Source organism: Impatiens glandulifera, chromosome 2, assembly GCF_907164915.1.
Source record: "Impatiens glandulifera chromosome 2, dImpGla2.1, whole genome shotgun sequence".
NCBI lineage: Eukaryota > Viridiplantae > Streptophyta > Magnoliopsida > Ericales > Balsaminaceae > Impatiens > Impatiens glandulifera.
The window spans coordinates 66,078,756-66,094,251 of NC_061863.1; the positions used below are offsets into that span (position 1 = coordinate 66,078,756).

At 26.9% G+C, this 15,496-nt stretch overlaps 2 protein-coding genes across 2 annotated transcripts; one reads left to right on the forward strand and one right to left on the reverse strand.

The window, feature by feature from the left end:
* The first annotated feature begins 558 nt into the window (after positions 1 to 558).
* LOC124923921 (probable polyamine transporter At3g13620) lies at positions 559 to 2,997 on the forward strand. The gene is made up of 2 exons (XM_047463920.1): positions 559 to 1,610; positions 2,326 to 2,997. The coding sequence occupies exons 1-2, from the start codon at positions 672 to 674 to the stop codon at positions 2,782 to 2,784; spliced, it is 1,398 nt and encodes a 465-aa protein (XP_047319876.1). The 5' UTR covers positions 559 to 671; the 3' UTR covers positions 2,785 to 2,997.
* Positions 2,998 to 11,784: 8,787 nt separating this feature from the next.
* On the reverse strand, positions 11,785 to 13,044 carry LOC124926971 (feruloyl CoA ortho-hydroxylase F6H1-3-like). The gene is made up of 2 exons (XM_047467306.1): positions 12,495 to 13,044; positions 11,785 to 12,381 (listed from the first exon to the last, which is right to left on the reverse strand). The coding sequence occupies exons 1-2, from the start codon at positions 13,007 to 13,009 to the stop codon at positions 11,808 to 11,810; spliced, it is 1,089 nt and encodes a 362-aa protein (XP_047323262.1). The 5' UTR covers positions 13,010 to 13,044; the 3' UTR covers positions 11,785 to 11,807.
* Positions 13,045 to 15,496: the final 2,452 nt, after the last annotated feature.

The following is a 15,496-nucleotide window of genomic DNA, read 5'->3' on the forward strand; positions in this document are numbered from 1 at the left end:
AGTATCACATAAACATATTAATAATAATATAGTTATAACTTAACTTGTTTCTTTATAGAAAAATCATCAATTATGCAAAACATATGAAATCTCATTATTCCAAATTTCCAAGATTCCTCCAAATTATATTTCCTTTATTGAATAGATTTTAGAGATAATATTATCAAAGTGATGAAGATACGATTCCATTCCATTCCACATCACTTATAAGCAAATTTATTCCAATTATATTAATATAAATAACTAGGTTAGTTTAATAATATATATATAATTTGATAATGAGTTATTATTTGTCTCAAATAACATACCCTAACAACTTCTTAATTATTTCCATAATAAGAAGTTTTACACTAACTTTGTAAATTAAATAAATAAAAATAATAGTAAATTATACTAAATAAATAATTCCAGTTTCTAAAATTTGTGATTAATATATTGTATGGAATTAAAAATTTTATCTAAAATGTTTTAGAATTATGAAAAAATTACAGATTTATAAACTGTATTTCTTCTAGTTTGACCATTTATCTCTCTTTCTCTCTCTCTCTCTTCCCTTTATATTGAAACCTCCCACCACATAAATCAGGAACCTTGAAATTGAGTCATCCAACGCTCTCAAATCTCCCTCATCCGTTTCCGTTTCCGACGCCGACGACAACATCAAACCATACATGACTTCTTCTGTCACTACACTTCCGACCACCACCGCACCCGCCGGCGGACCAATTCAAACAGCCAAGAAACTCACCCTCATCCCTTTAATCTTTCTCATTTACTTCGAAGTCGCCGGTGGCCCATACGGTGAAGAACCAGCAGTCAAAGCAGCCGGACCCTTTTACGCCATCATTGGTTTCCTCGTATTCCCCTTCATCTGGAGCGTGCCGGAGGCACTCATCACCGCTGAATTATGCACGGCCTTCCCCGGCAACGGCGGTTTCGTAATCTGGGCAGATCGAGCTTTCGGTCCCTTTTGGGGAAGTTTAATGGGTTGGTGGAAACTACTTTCAGGTATAATTAACATCGCAGCTTTCCCTGCTCTCGGCGTTGATTATCTCGAGAAACTATTTCCCATCTTTGAAGGTGGTTATCCACGGCGATTAGCGGTTACTTGTTCAACTCTCTTTCTATCATTCCTTAATTATCTCGGTCTTACAATCGTCGGTTACGTCGCTGTAATCCTAGGAGTGGTTTCTCTTCTTCCATTTTTAATCATGTCTGCGATTGCGATTCCGAAAATCAAACCAAAACGCTGGCTAAATCGCGGCCAACATGGGGTAAAGAAGGATTGGACTCTGTTTTTCAATACCCTGTTTTGGAATCTGAATTTCTGGGATAACGTTAGTACTCTCGCCGGAGAAGTCGATAAGCCGCAGAAGACTTTCCCGAAAGCACTCTTCGCCGCTGTCATCTTCACTTGCGTCGCTTACATTATACCGTTACTCGCCGTTACCGGATCTATATCCGTTGATCAGAATTTATGGGATACTGGGTTCATGGCTACGGCGGCGGAAATGATCGCCGGAAAATGGCTCAAAATCTGGCTTGAGATCGGCGCTGTGTTGTCGGCCATCGGATTGTTTGAAGCCCAATTAAGCAGCAGCGCGTACCAGGTATGCCTGTCAAATTTCTTAGATTTTGACCTTTTTTTCTTTTTTCATATAAATATAATATAAAATCATTTCAAAAAATTAAATAATTAATACCCATAATGTGAAATTATTTGTTATTAATAAAAAATAAAACTGATGTTATTAATAATAAATAATATTTTAATTTCTGAATTAAATAGTATATTATTTAAAATTAATATTAAATAACTCAGAATCATACTTCTTAGTTCTTAGTAATAAATATTATGGAAATAACATTTAATACGTCGATAATCAGCCTTTTTTAAAAAAAAGTATTGTTTTATTAAATCAAAGTTACTTTAAAAAACTAAAAATGATTTTATCTCTATTTCATATGGGAACATGTTTTTAAATTAGATGAAGTTATTTTAAGTAAAAAATTAATGTAAAAATCTTTTCTTTTTTATTATTTTTTGATAAGTTTGAGATTTTGCTAAAATGAAAAAATAATGTAGCGTAAAGGTTATTCTATGAATAATTTGTTTTAAAAAAAAATATATTTTTTATTAGTTTACAAGTTAAGCAAGTACAAGTATATAATTGTTCAATAATGAATTAATAAAAAAACGAATGGACTCAATTGATTGGTATGGGCCTTCCGGACCCATAGAAGGGCTTGTTCAATAGACTATATAGATTACTAAATATAAAAAATTTACTTATAGAATACATGAATTGCTATGTTATTTATTAGGTTCTTGGCATGGCGGAGCTTGCGATTTTGCCCAAATTCTTTGGCAAGAGATCTACAATCTTCAACACGCCATGGGTTGGCATTCTATTATCGATGATCATCACTATAGCCATGTCCTTCATGGAATTTGAGGTCATTGTGGCATCGGCCAACTTCCTTTATGGTTTGGGAATGATTTTGGAGTTCTCGGCATTTCTATGGTTGAGGAGGAAATTCCCGGGAATGAAGCGTCCTTATAAGGTGCCTTTAGGGTTATTCGGATTGACAGTGATGTGTTTGGTTCCAACGGGGTTCTTAGTCTTGATCATGGTCATTGCGAGTAGACAAGTTTACTTAATAAGTGGGGTTATGACTGTGGCGGGCATATTATGGTACTTTTTGATGAGGTTATGCAAATCCAAGAAATGGCTTAAATTTATGGAAGATGATGGAAGAGTTGAACTTGAAAATGAGGGATGACATTTTATAATGATCCATGAATGGATTCAAATTCGAGTAAGTATTTCCATGTTAACCTGTCCTACCAAGGCTTCAACAACCATCTTTTTCTCTCTTTTTTTTTCCCTTTTTCTTTTTTGGAAGTTTGTAGGGTTACAAAAGTGTTGGTGGGAAAAGTATAATAATGTGTTTGTATATTTTGGTATATTGATATTATTAGTACAAGATAATTTCTTAGATACATACATGATCTCTTTATTTCCATTTAAAATTTAAAGGATACTTCAAATCAATAAGGAATCAAAAAACCCTCAAAACAAAACAAACAATAGGAGTGACGGGTAAATTTGTGTAACGGATTGAGATAAAAACGCAAACTCAAATAAGCTTAATATTTCACTTAACAAGTAAAAAACAGGATTATAAGAATAAGACTCACTATAATTGTATAAAACAAATTTACCATTTCCCCTAATCATTGCAACATAATACTAAGGAACTTTCGTTAAATTTTAAAATAAAAATATTATATCAGTAATTTTAATACAAATACAAATTTTTAAAATGATCAAAGTATAATAAAAAAAATGATAAGAGACGTTTAAATATATCGATACAATCATGACATGCAAGAAAATATTAATAAAATAAAAATTCAAAATGAAAAAAATACAGTACATGTCTTTTATTTTTTTATTTTTTTATTTTTTTTAATATAAGAGGTTAACATGAGCCCACCTTTATGACACCCACTTCAAATTAAGACACAAATGTCTTCTAATAGATTATCAGCTAAATGTTGGATAACAAGATTAACTCACAATTTTATTTAAAATAATAAATTTTTGTTTGATCTTAATAATGTGGCTAGTGAAGGTATTTATTGTGGTCTCATCTGATGTTGAATGCAATTAATTGAGTTAGATAGACATCATGAATATCCTCACTCAACCCCTTTTAATTTGGCATTTGGACTTGGAAAAGAAAGAAAAAAAGGTATATATTCTCATTCAAATAAAATCAGAACCAAACAGGACATTGGAGAGATTACCAAAACTTTATATGGTCAGTTTAAGCATCTTATTCAGACAATAAATGTTCCTTTCCGATGACTGATAAATTTAATGATAATATAATAATTATAATAATTCACAATGGAATATATTCACAGCGTGAACAAAACGCTTCCCACATTCAGAAATCAGAATCTACAGTTCAATCATCTAATTTAAAATGTTTTTATTTTTGTAAAGACTCTTAATTCAAGGAGTCTTTCAATATTTTAAAAACAAACATGCATGCATCACTTTATAAATATAGTTATTTTATGATATCACAATTATCAATATTGTGCATGCAAGACACTGGTACACAAAAATTAAAAGGGTTCAAACCCTCCAAAAAGGCTTCATTTAAAAATAAAAATAAAAACTAAGATTGATTTCGAAAAAACTAACATGACCCGACAAATTAAACATGACCAAATATAAAACAAGACTTATAAAATCTTAATATATATTGTCTTTAATAACTGAATAATTTATTTTCCTCCGTTGTTAAAGTCTATTATGTAAATTAAAACCCTAATTTAAAATCACGCTCAAGCAGAAACTACACCAATATAATAGATGAATCTTCACTTATTATTTTTGGAGGGAATAAACATGAATATATAGATAGATGGTTAATCACTTGGAAAAGTTTGTCTCTACAAGGCAACAACAACATATGATATATATTTTTTTATAAATCATGATCACATTATTTTATAGATAATGATTCTATCAATATATATATATTTTTTTTATTTTTGTATTTTGACAAATTAAAAGCTTCAAAAATTGAACTTTTGTAACCAAAACAATAAGTCATGGGCTTCTTTGGTGAAAGAGCCCAAATGCTTTGAGTGTTTTGACTAATTATTGAAGAAAAGCCCAACCCAAGTTTTCTAAACAATTCTCTATAAACTGCACATAGAAACACATTTTATTTTGTAGCAATAAAAAATGCATAAACATTCAGCCCATTTTGGACCACATTTCTAATTAATTATATATATGCGACAGCGAGATAAACCAACTATTAAAGTTTTCATATATTTGAAAGATAAGTGATAGAGGAGAGAAAATAATGTGAAAATCATCCTAAAAAAATAAAAAGGGTAAAAAAAAATAAAGGTAAATTATTTTTTATTTTTTCAACCAATCAGATTACGCAATCATATTTCATAGTTCAAATTCTCTCCCAACATTTCTTTATTTCAAATAAGCAGTTTTCATCCCAATTCAATGGGCCTGTCTTTTGTTTATTGTGAAAGATGTTTCTCACCCTTTTACTTCTTTTTAGTTATTTTGTAATTTCTACTCTAAAACTTTATAAATAAATATAATCATTATTGTAAAAAAAAATGTACCAATTTATCAAATAAATTGATGACTGTGTTTTTGTAATAATAAAAAATGTTTTTATATATGTCGCTAAAAAGACGAAAAAAAAAGAATCAACAACAATATTAGAGTAAATGAAAAGCATATAGAAAAAAATGAATTAAACTAACAAGAATCACCCAAAAATACTTTGAACAAAATCAGAACACATCCTTATAAGCTCAAACAAGAGAATGAAATACATGTATGAAAGCTCATGCAAGAGGTCATTACCTTTCTTCAATGATATATTTAAATAATTTTGTTTGAAATGAGATTATGATAATTAGATTTAGTGAGTGACTATTAATATATAATAATTAAAATTATATATATATATATATATATATATATATATATTAATTTTTAATTTAGTTGATGTAATATGAAAGAGCAATTTGAAAAGATACTGAGTTAGTTGAGAATTATTCAAATAATTCATACCTAACTAACAATGTCTAAAGAGGTCATTTGATGTTGGACTTCTTACTTAAAAAAAAAAACTTTTTAACTATTCAATACTACAAAATATCAAAATTTTCTAACTATTCAATACATCAACCAAAATATCAAAATTCTCTTAACTTTATTTTTATAAAATGTAAATTTAAATTACAAAATAACATCATAATAATTTAATAAATTAAAAACTAAAATAATTCATTTTTATTATAAGAATTATTTTAAAACTTAATAAAAATCTCAAATAAACTAACATGATACTATTGACTATTTCATAAATACTCACCCATAACTAGCTAGTTATTTATTGAAAATGTTTATTTTCAAATAAAATAAATGTTTAGTAAGTACAATCATTTAGAAATTAGTATTTTTCTTTTTGTCAGTATTACATATATTCTTAAAAATTATTAAAGTAAAAAGTGAAATTGATTTATTTTTATTTGTCATGAAATATTAAACATTTTATCTCAACCTATGTTTGGAGGAATATAATTGGAATTATAGCACTACATAATTAGGGCCTAATTTATATTTGGGCTCTCAATTTTTATTTGCAATGTAGAAAATTATCCTTCATTTTTTTAATATAATTCACCAATTATTTATCTACTTTTTTTTTAAAACCCACCTTAATTCAAATTTTTTGTTTTTATTTTGACATAACTGCGTATAAATTTAATTATGATCATAAATATATTAAAGTTTTAAAAATATATAAATTTTAATAATTTCGAAATGGGAAGAACTAATTTACAAAAATCCATATACTTTACTATTATAATTCTATAGGCTGGAATAAAAGTTTGATTAGACATTTTAGTTTATAGTTATGATTATTGTTGACTAGTCAGTTTTTTTTTTTAAATTTCATTGGAATTCCTTATTTAAAATTATCAAACCATGGAACACTATATTTTGAAATTGTATAACATATTCCAAATCCAGTCAAATTACAGCATTTGAACCGGCAGATGTCTTAAAGTCAAATTGCAGCACTAGTAGATATTTATTATTATTATTATTTAAGGCCGACGTTGTTTTTTTTGTATTTTTTTTTATATATATATTTATAGAGAAATGAACGGAAATAAATTTGTGATAGAATTTGATTCTTTAAAAAAAAAAAAAAAATCTCTCTTTCTCTTTAGTCTTTATTATTTTTTCAGTCAATTATGTAGTAACATGTTATTTTTTAACTCATTCTCTTTCCCATATTTCATTCTTTATCATTCCTCATTTTATATTACAATTAGTCTCCTCTCCAAAATACAATCTAGGAGTGCTTTATAAAAAAATAATTATTAAAAAAAATAATTTTAATTCTTTCTTATTTATTATATAATTCATTAATTAATAATTAAAATAATTTGATTGTTTTTACTTATTTATTTATAATCGTCGCCAATTATTTTATTTAAATATTCTAGATTAGAACGATGCCATAATATTTGATTCTTATTCAAACTTAATCTCTAATCTACTTATTTTTTATTTTAATCAGTTCTACTTTAGAGATGTGACGAGTTCAAACCATCAATCTTTTTTGTTTATATAAAGTTAAATTATTCTTTAATTTTCTATTTTTTTCAATTTATTTCACTGTTCTATAATCATTTACTTTTCAAGTCCACCCAAAAACATTTTTAAACAACTCAAAATCCTATATTCAGCTATCATTGACCGCCTGAGCCAACCCCGGTTGTGGCGTTCACGTATTTGGTCGCGACCTCAAAATTGAGGCACGACTAAGGCCTTAACCAATCACTAATCAGAAAACAGGTGTAGGCCGCTTTTATCTATATATTCAAGTCCAACATCAATAATATTACACTATTAAGAAATTTATATCAAAATCATTTTTTTACAAATTAAACTCTCTAATCATTACTTACATTAACTAATGGTTGAAGGATTGATTCAATCAAGGTGTCATGATCAAGACTTGGTAGCATGATCAAGACTTGGTAGAAGGAGAGCAGTTATAGTTAGTGACATAGAGTTGGAGATTATGTTTTGGAGAATTTTTATAAAAAAAGTAAACTTGTTTAATAAAATAATAAGTTATTTTAGTTTTTAATTGATTTAATTAATTAATATCGTCTAGTATTTAAAATTTAACAAAAGAGTACTAGGGTTAGGAGAAATAGAAGGAAACATCCCTTTGTAAATTTTACCTTTGGGGGTCAAATATGGCATAACTTATAGCTAAAATCTTTGAAATTCTTGCCAAACCTCACATGGCCTTGTTTGAAGTCAACTTGTCATATTTCAAAGCCTAATTTTGAGTTTTTCTAGGTCAACTTCTTTGAATCTAACTGAATTTTAAGTCTTCTTTAATTTGTTTGTAAGACTATAGCTCCCGCTAGAGGGACCAGGTAATGTCTATATCAAATTGTCTTTAATATGAATTATAGGTATAGCTAACTTCAAAATTTATTACAAAATCATCACAATTTGAGCAACGACTCTCAGAAAAATGATCAGACCAATGTCACGACTGAAGTTAGTTAAGAAAATTATCAATAAATTAATTTTTTATCAATTTTTTTTGTAAATTAATTTTGTTTAACCATCTAAGATAGCTTAGGTGAAAAAAATCTTGCATCCAAAAGTTTTTATGTTCAATTCGCGTTAAGAATGTATTGACTTTGAAAGATCGTGCTATAGTATAAATTTTACATTTTTGTTAGAGTAAAAGTAAGCATTGATGTTGATGTATTCATATCCTGATTATTTTTTGTTGGACTATTTGGCTCGAAAAAAATCATAAGACGTTCAATGATCACAGTCGACTGATATGTTTACTCCACGATATAATTATGACGAACTGAGAGATCTTTTTGGGAAAATTGATATAGACATTCATGAACTTATTAATTTTTTTAGAATTTATGAACTCCTTACTAATTTAATTAGTTCGTTGAATTTTGACTTATTTTTGTATTGTTACTAGGTTAATCTTATATTATTATTATTATTTGTTAGATTTAAATTAATATATTTATATAAAGTAAAAGTAGGCATTTATATATAAAACACATGTTTACTATAGAACTGGACAGAGGGTTGGTTCAATGTTGCCTTTTTTTACATAGTATTATGGGTTGTTAGAGGAGAAGCAAAGGAAAACTTGAAAGAATAATAGGTGTTTTTTATATAAAAATTTAACTTTCTAAATAAATAATTCGTGAGCTCCACTATAAACGGTTTCGCAAGCCCAACAAAAATTCGGCTATACTCTTTTACATCCTTACATGAGATAATTTTAATTGATTTTTAGAAGCTTGTTTGGTTGCGAATTATTTAAATAAATCCTGATTTATTTTTAAAAGATGTATGTTTTTTAAAAAAAAAAATAGATGATATATTTATATTTTAATTAATAAATTAAGTGAAGTAATTATTAATAAATAAAATGTAATAATATTTGATTATTGTTGTCTTTATTTCTAAAACCCAACTGAAAAAGAATGTCTTTATTTGGATTGGGTTTATTTGAATAATCTAGAAGCAGAAAATAAATAATGATTAATGATAATTTTGAGAATGTGAAAATATTTTTGGTAAAATAACTTAAAGAGTATTAATATATAATAAAATAAAAAATAATAATTTAAAATAAAAAATATTTTAATAATTTAATTAATGAATTAAGTAATTTAATTAATAAAAGTGGAAGGAAATAATGTTTGAATGATTTAAGTTATTTAAATAACTCAAATCGACTCAACTATATAAAGTTAAAAATACAAAAATATTAAAATAACTTCTCACTATTTTTTTTTATATTAAAAAGGACAAGACATTGTTAATAAAATAACTTATCACTATTTTTTATTTTTATTTTAAGTAGGACAAGAAGACATTGTAACCTTAAAATTATAGAATTTTCAAATGGTTGAAAGTTTACAAGCTGGCATGGATATTACAATTTCTAAGAACTTGGGATCCATTATTTCTAATTGATAAGACCATCAATCTTATCGTTTAAGTAATTAATAGTGGAGTCAGTAGGTATTATTATTATTTTTTAATTTAATAGTTAATTTTTTATATTGTATTAAATAAATAATATAAATTTGTATTATTTAAAAGAAAAATTATTTAGTTAGTTAAATATTTTATTAATATATATATATATATATATATATATATATATATATATATATATATATATATATATATATATATATATATATATATATATATATATATATATATATAATAGTTTAAGGTCAAACTTTGTTAAAAAAAATTATTTTTATTTTTATGATTTTGGATATATGTATAGGAGGATAGACGCCTCTCGTTTACCTTATTGAAGGGGCAGCTCTGAATGAGCATATAATGTTGAAATAAAGTAAAACTATTAGGTAAGATGGTTATTGTTGGCATATACCGCTGGTAATGCAATTTTTTATTTATCTACCAAACAATTAATTAATAATTAATTACCCATAAACTAGCTACTGTAGTTAGCCGCCTCAACACTTAATTAACAACTCTAGCAATATATATATATATAGTAGGGTCCATTAATTTAGCTATAAGTTGTACTAAGAGTTATCCCTTAGTTAGTTGGAAGGAGCTCCATATAAAATAAAAAAAATAAATCAATTGTAAATAAATGAAAAAGGAATAGGCAATTAATAAAAGTACTCTTAAATGTTTTTGCATACAAATTTGAATGATTGTAATTATAATGAGCATTATTTACTCTTTAAAACTACCTATTAATAATAGCTACAACAAACTAACCGTAAGGTTTTACAAAAATATTATTATTATTTTAACTATTAATTAAATTGCTAAAATATTTTAAATTTATTTTTAGAAATTTAAATTTTAAATATAAGGATATAATTTATTTTATTAAATTAATTTAATCAAATCTCAATGACATTTTTCTATCAAACAATTTAAAAAAGAAAATAAATCCATAAAAATCTTGAAAACCCTAAAATTAAACGAATCTTAAAATATTTATTCATTGATCAATTTATTAACCAAATTAAATTATTATATTTTTTAAAATTATGTTTTCATAACAGTAATTCAACTTTTAGTAATCCCAAATCAAGTTGAGTTAAATAACTCCAAAACGATTAAAATAATCCTTATGAGAACAAGTCAAGACAAAATAATAAAAAAACAACAACTCTATTATTGAATGTTTCTTATGTATATATTATTGTTCTCCGTTTATTTAATTATTAATAACAATCAATGTCTAAGTATTAATTAACTTTTTTTTATTTTCTGGTGGCTACTCCAACTTTTTTATATGTTTTAATTTATAAGATAAAATAATGAAAGAAAATCAATATGATTAATATATCAAAGTTTGAGTGAATCTTGATTACAATTATATATCTTTTAAAATTCACACCAGATATTAGAGGGTAATTAATTTGACCACCAACAACTTCCCACTTGTTGTATTTGTATAATTGTTACCATCAAATCATGTTTTCTTCTCAATCTTTTACCATAGAAAATAACAATCTTTTACTATATATACTAGCTTATTTGGTTGAAATTAAAAAAAATATATATTATAATATAATCAAATATCGTTACCATTCCTCATCAATAACTTCACTCACCAACCAAAAGACTATATATTTCAACTATCCTAACATAATAATGATAAAAAAAAAACAATTTCCTCAAAATCACTAATTATTTACAAATCTCTATTACAAATCACTCTACCATTGACGCCTATAATTTAATTTTATATATATTAAAGTAATATCACAATCAATTATTTACAAAACTCTATTCAGAATCACGTCTATGATTTTAATAAACGGACATTATCAACTAGATTTACTAATAATGATCATGTAGACTGTAGGGTCGGACTTCCTTTGAATCAATTGTCGGCTAATCAAATTATTTTATCTTTCAAAAATTTAAAAAGCATAACCAGAATATATCTTTAGGATGCAAGATTCTAATTAAACATGCATGCTTAAATGTTATTCTGAATAATATTACATAACTCCTCAAAATATTTATAATTACATTGATATTATTAAGTACAATTGATCATCTTCTTTTCTCTTCAACAAACAAATTAAGAGAAACATTTAACCATTAAACTTACTACATATTATTATTACTATTATTTATTAGTGGGAGCTTGTATTAAATCTTGGCGAAGTCCACAGTGCCCTTACCGTCATGAGCCTTCCTAAAGAAGTGCTTCACGTAGTCGGAATAGAGCACTTGCTTGTAGATCGGAGTCTCCCCGCCCTCTATGACCTCCCGTAAGGGTCCGATCACGTCGTTTGGTCTAGGGTTCACGAATATGGGAACCGATATCCTGTTGTGGTTTCCGTTTGCAGCCACCCTGTGCTCCACACTCTTGTAGCGTCCGTTGCTCATGATCTGAAGGGCGTCTCCGATGTTGATGACGATGGCCCCCTCGATCGGTGGAACGTGGATCCAGCTGTCAGTTTCGAGTTTCCTCACGTAGAGCCCGCCCACTTGGTCCTGTAGAAGGATGGTGAGAGTGGAGACGTCGGAGTGACGTCCGACTCCGATGGTGAGCTCGGGGTTGGGGCATTTGGGGTAGTAGTTCATGTTGATCCTCTTCGATCCCATCAACAGGTTTTCCTTCTCTTCGTCAATCTCTTTCACGTTGAGCCTCTGAGTCAGCGCCCCGAGAAGCTTCTTGATCATGATTTCAGAGCTCTTCAAGAATTCCAAAGCCTCGTCCCTATATATATATATATAGATGATAATTAAGAAGCATGAATTATTTGTAATAATATGATTTGATGCATGCCTAGATAGATATGCATATATGAATGATAATGTTTAATTAATTACTTGCAAGCTTGTGGCCAATAGGCATCGGCCTCTTCTTGAGAGACGTAAAAGAGGCTGAGAAAGTCTTTCCACTCGAGAGCTTTCTCGGCATGAGGAGTAAAGCTAGTCCCGAACCGGACATTATTGGTCGGAGAATTATCCTTGGAATGTTTATTCTTCTCCTCCGCCGCCTGGCTGAAGAAGCGGTAGGTGGATTCCTTGACCTCGTCGAGTACCTTAAGTGGAACCCCGTGGTTGACGACTTGAAAGAAGCCCCACCTCTCAGAAGCGTCGCAAATGGAATCTGCGACTTTTTGATCGGAAAGGTCGGACATGTCGATAACGGGAATGGAGTGTTCGTCGATGACGGTAGTCATGTCGATTCTCTCGTCAATGGGCTGAACGTATTGGTTGGGGAGGGATTTTAAGCCCAATTCAGAGAGACCCTTGACTCCATGCCCTTGATGAACAGCATAATTGATGATATCAAATGTATCATCAGATGATGATGATGTGGTTGTCATTGCAGGGGCCATAATTTGATTAATGAAAAATTTAGTTAATTAATTATACAAAGAGAGAGGAAATGATATTTGTTGAGCAAAAGAAAGATGGTAGCATGTTCTTATATAGCTAAAGATTGAGATATTATTATTATTATTATTATTTATTGTAAGAAATAATATGGATATGCAATATTGAAGAATTTGTCCTCATAATACTGTAGCAGGAAAGCTCCACGGAGATTCTTGTGTGATAGACAAGAATAGTTATTGGGTAATTATTGGGACTTGTTTGATGTGTGGTTATCTTGAAACTTTTTTCTTATTTTTATATTTGGTTTTGAGAATAAATATTCTTTATATGAAAATAATAATAACATTTAAATATTACAAGAAATAAAATAAATTATTTAATTCACAAATTAATAGAGAAGTTAATTAATAAAATCAAACAAAACCTTGAATATAGTGTAGAAAACATAATAATTTAATTTAATGGAATAACACCACTAGGGGCAGCAGCTTTTCTAGTCAAAATTGTCAGACTTGGTTGTTAAGTTAACACTATTCTTCCAATCACATGCCAAATAATTAAAATATTCAAAAACTTTATAGTATAGTTATTTATTTTAATTCAAAAAATTATATTATTTTTAAATAAAATTATAAAAGAAAATAATATATATAAATTATTTTACAGTCCAAATATATTTTTTCTTTTCTAAATACAATCAATTCAATTTAAAAGGTTAGAGAAATCTATAACATATATTCAAATATTTAATTAGGAGTTAATCTATGGTCATATATATTAATATACAGATACACCAAATTATAAATAATTTGATAAGTAATGATTAGTTGGTTGGTTTGTATCCGAGAATATAAAGCTGGTAGTGAGATAAATTAATACTCAAATTAGTGTGTAAACACATATTTAAATTAAATATTCTTGACTGAACTAAAAAATTTATGCTTAAATTATAAAATGATAAGTCAATATTTTTATTATTTTTTATTTTAATTTTAATTATAATTCTAATGACGTCTTATATTTAATTATTTTAATTCAAATGTATAAATTTATAATTGTCATATATTTTAAGATAGTATTTTAAAATAAATAAAAATTATTAATCTATATAATATCAAAATATTTTTTATGATTTTTAGAATAATTTAATTATTTTAAAATAATTTATATTTGTAAAATATATTATTAATAATTTTTTGTTAATAAAATTGTTTTACAAATTATTACTATTGAATTATTTAAAAATAAAGTGTTTCAACAAATAATAATTCATAAATTATGTAAAAAATATATTAATAAAAATGATATATATTGTCTAAATCTGAAAAATAAATTATTATTTTATTTTAATATTAAAATTAATTAAATAATTATTATGAATTATTAAATTTAACAAATAAAACACAATGAGTTTTTTCTAGTTAAAATATTAACACTGCAATTTATAAATAAAGCTCAAGTTTTCCCTCAACCAAATGTGTTTGCACATGTTTTACCCTAACTTTATTTTTATAAATAATTTATATAAAACTTGCTTAAGTTGCTCAATCTTGCCCATTTTTTCTTGTTTGAATTCCTTTACGTTTAATCTTTTGGTTTCTAATCTCAATGTTTAAGATACATTTTTCAACTCTTAATTTTTTTATTTTTTTTTATCTTTCTAGCTAGGTTTTGTTTAAACTTAAATTAGCTAGTTCAAATAACATAAAATATTGAAATTAAACTAGTTCAAATAACATAAAGTATTGAAATTGAATTGTATTCTTTACATATTGAAATTTTGTGTGGAGTTCCATGATAAATCATAAACAATGACAAGCAAAATCTTGTAAATATGATACAATTTCTATTTTATACCAGCTACTTTCATTATCAGGTCTATGTCTATGTGGGCAGTGACGAACCAATGATTTCGAACTGCGGTGAACTTGAAAAAAATTTAGGATGGTCTTAAAGAGAAAATTTTGAAAAAAATAAATATATAAAAGTAAAGTTTTATCATTTTTTTAATAATTAAATAAAAAAACAATGAATTATATTAATTTCTTTAAGAAATTAAAGGTAACGTCATATTTCTACCGTAAAAATTTTTTATTTTTATTTTTACGGACTGGGTTGAAACATAGATTCGTCCTTGTCTGTGGGCACAAAACAAAACAGCATAAGATTCTTCCCTGGTTTACAAATCCACTGGTCAACTAAGAATATTTTATTTTAAACAAATTTCATGCATTAATAGTTTGTGAAAAATTAAAACAAAATGATCAAAAACATGAAGATAATACCAAATCCCATGACTCGTCCTAGGAAGGGGCCGGAGAATATTGGTCCCATGAGCCATATTCATAAAGCATGCTCACAATAATTATGGCTAATAAATTGACCCTATCTTCTTAAATCACCTAGATAGCTTCACATTGGACAGTTTCCTTACATTTTCTTGTTCACATTTTGTCGTCACATATATTTTTTATTATATTTTTAGT

Excerpts from the sequence above, each read along its gene's own strand:
- LOC124923921 (XM_047463920.1), top strand. The coding sequence starts at position 672 with ATGACTTCTTCTGTCACTACACTTCCGACCACCACCGCACCCGCCGGC. Across the intron at positions 1,611-2,325 it reads TAAGCAGCAGCGCGTACCAG|GTTCTTGGCATGGCGGAGCT; the intron begins GTATGCCTGTCA and ends GTTATTTATTAG.
- LOC124926971 (XM_047467306.1), bottom strand. The coding sequence starts at position 13,009 with ATGGCCCCTGCAATGACAACCACATCATCATCATCTGATGATACATTT. Across the intron at positions 12,382-12,494 it reads TATTGGCCACAAGCTTGCAA|GGACGAGGCTTTGGAATTCT; the intron begins GTAATTAATTAA and ends ATATATATATAG.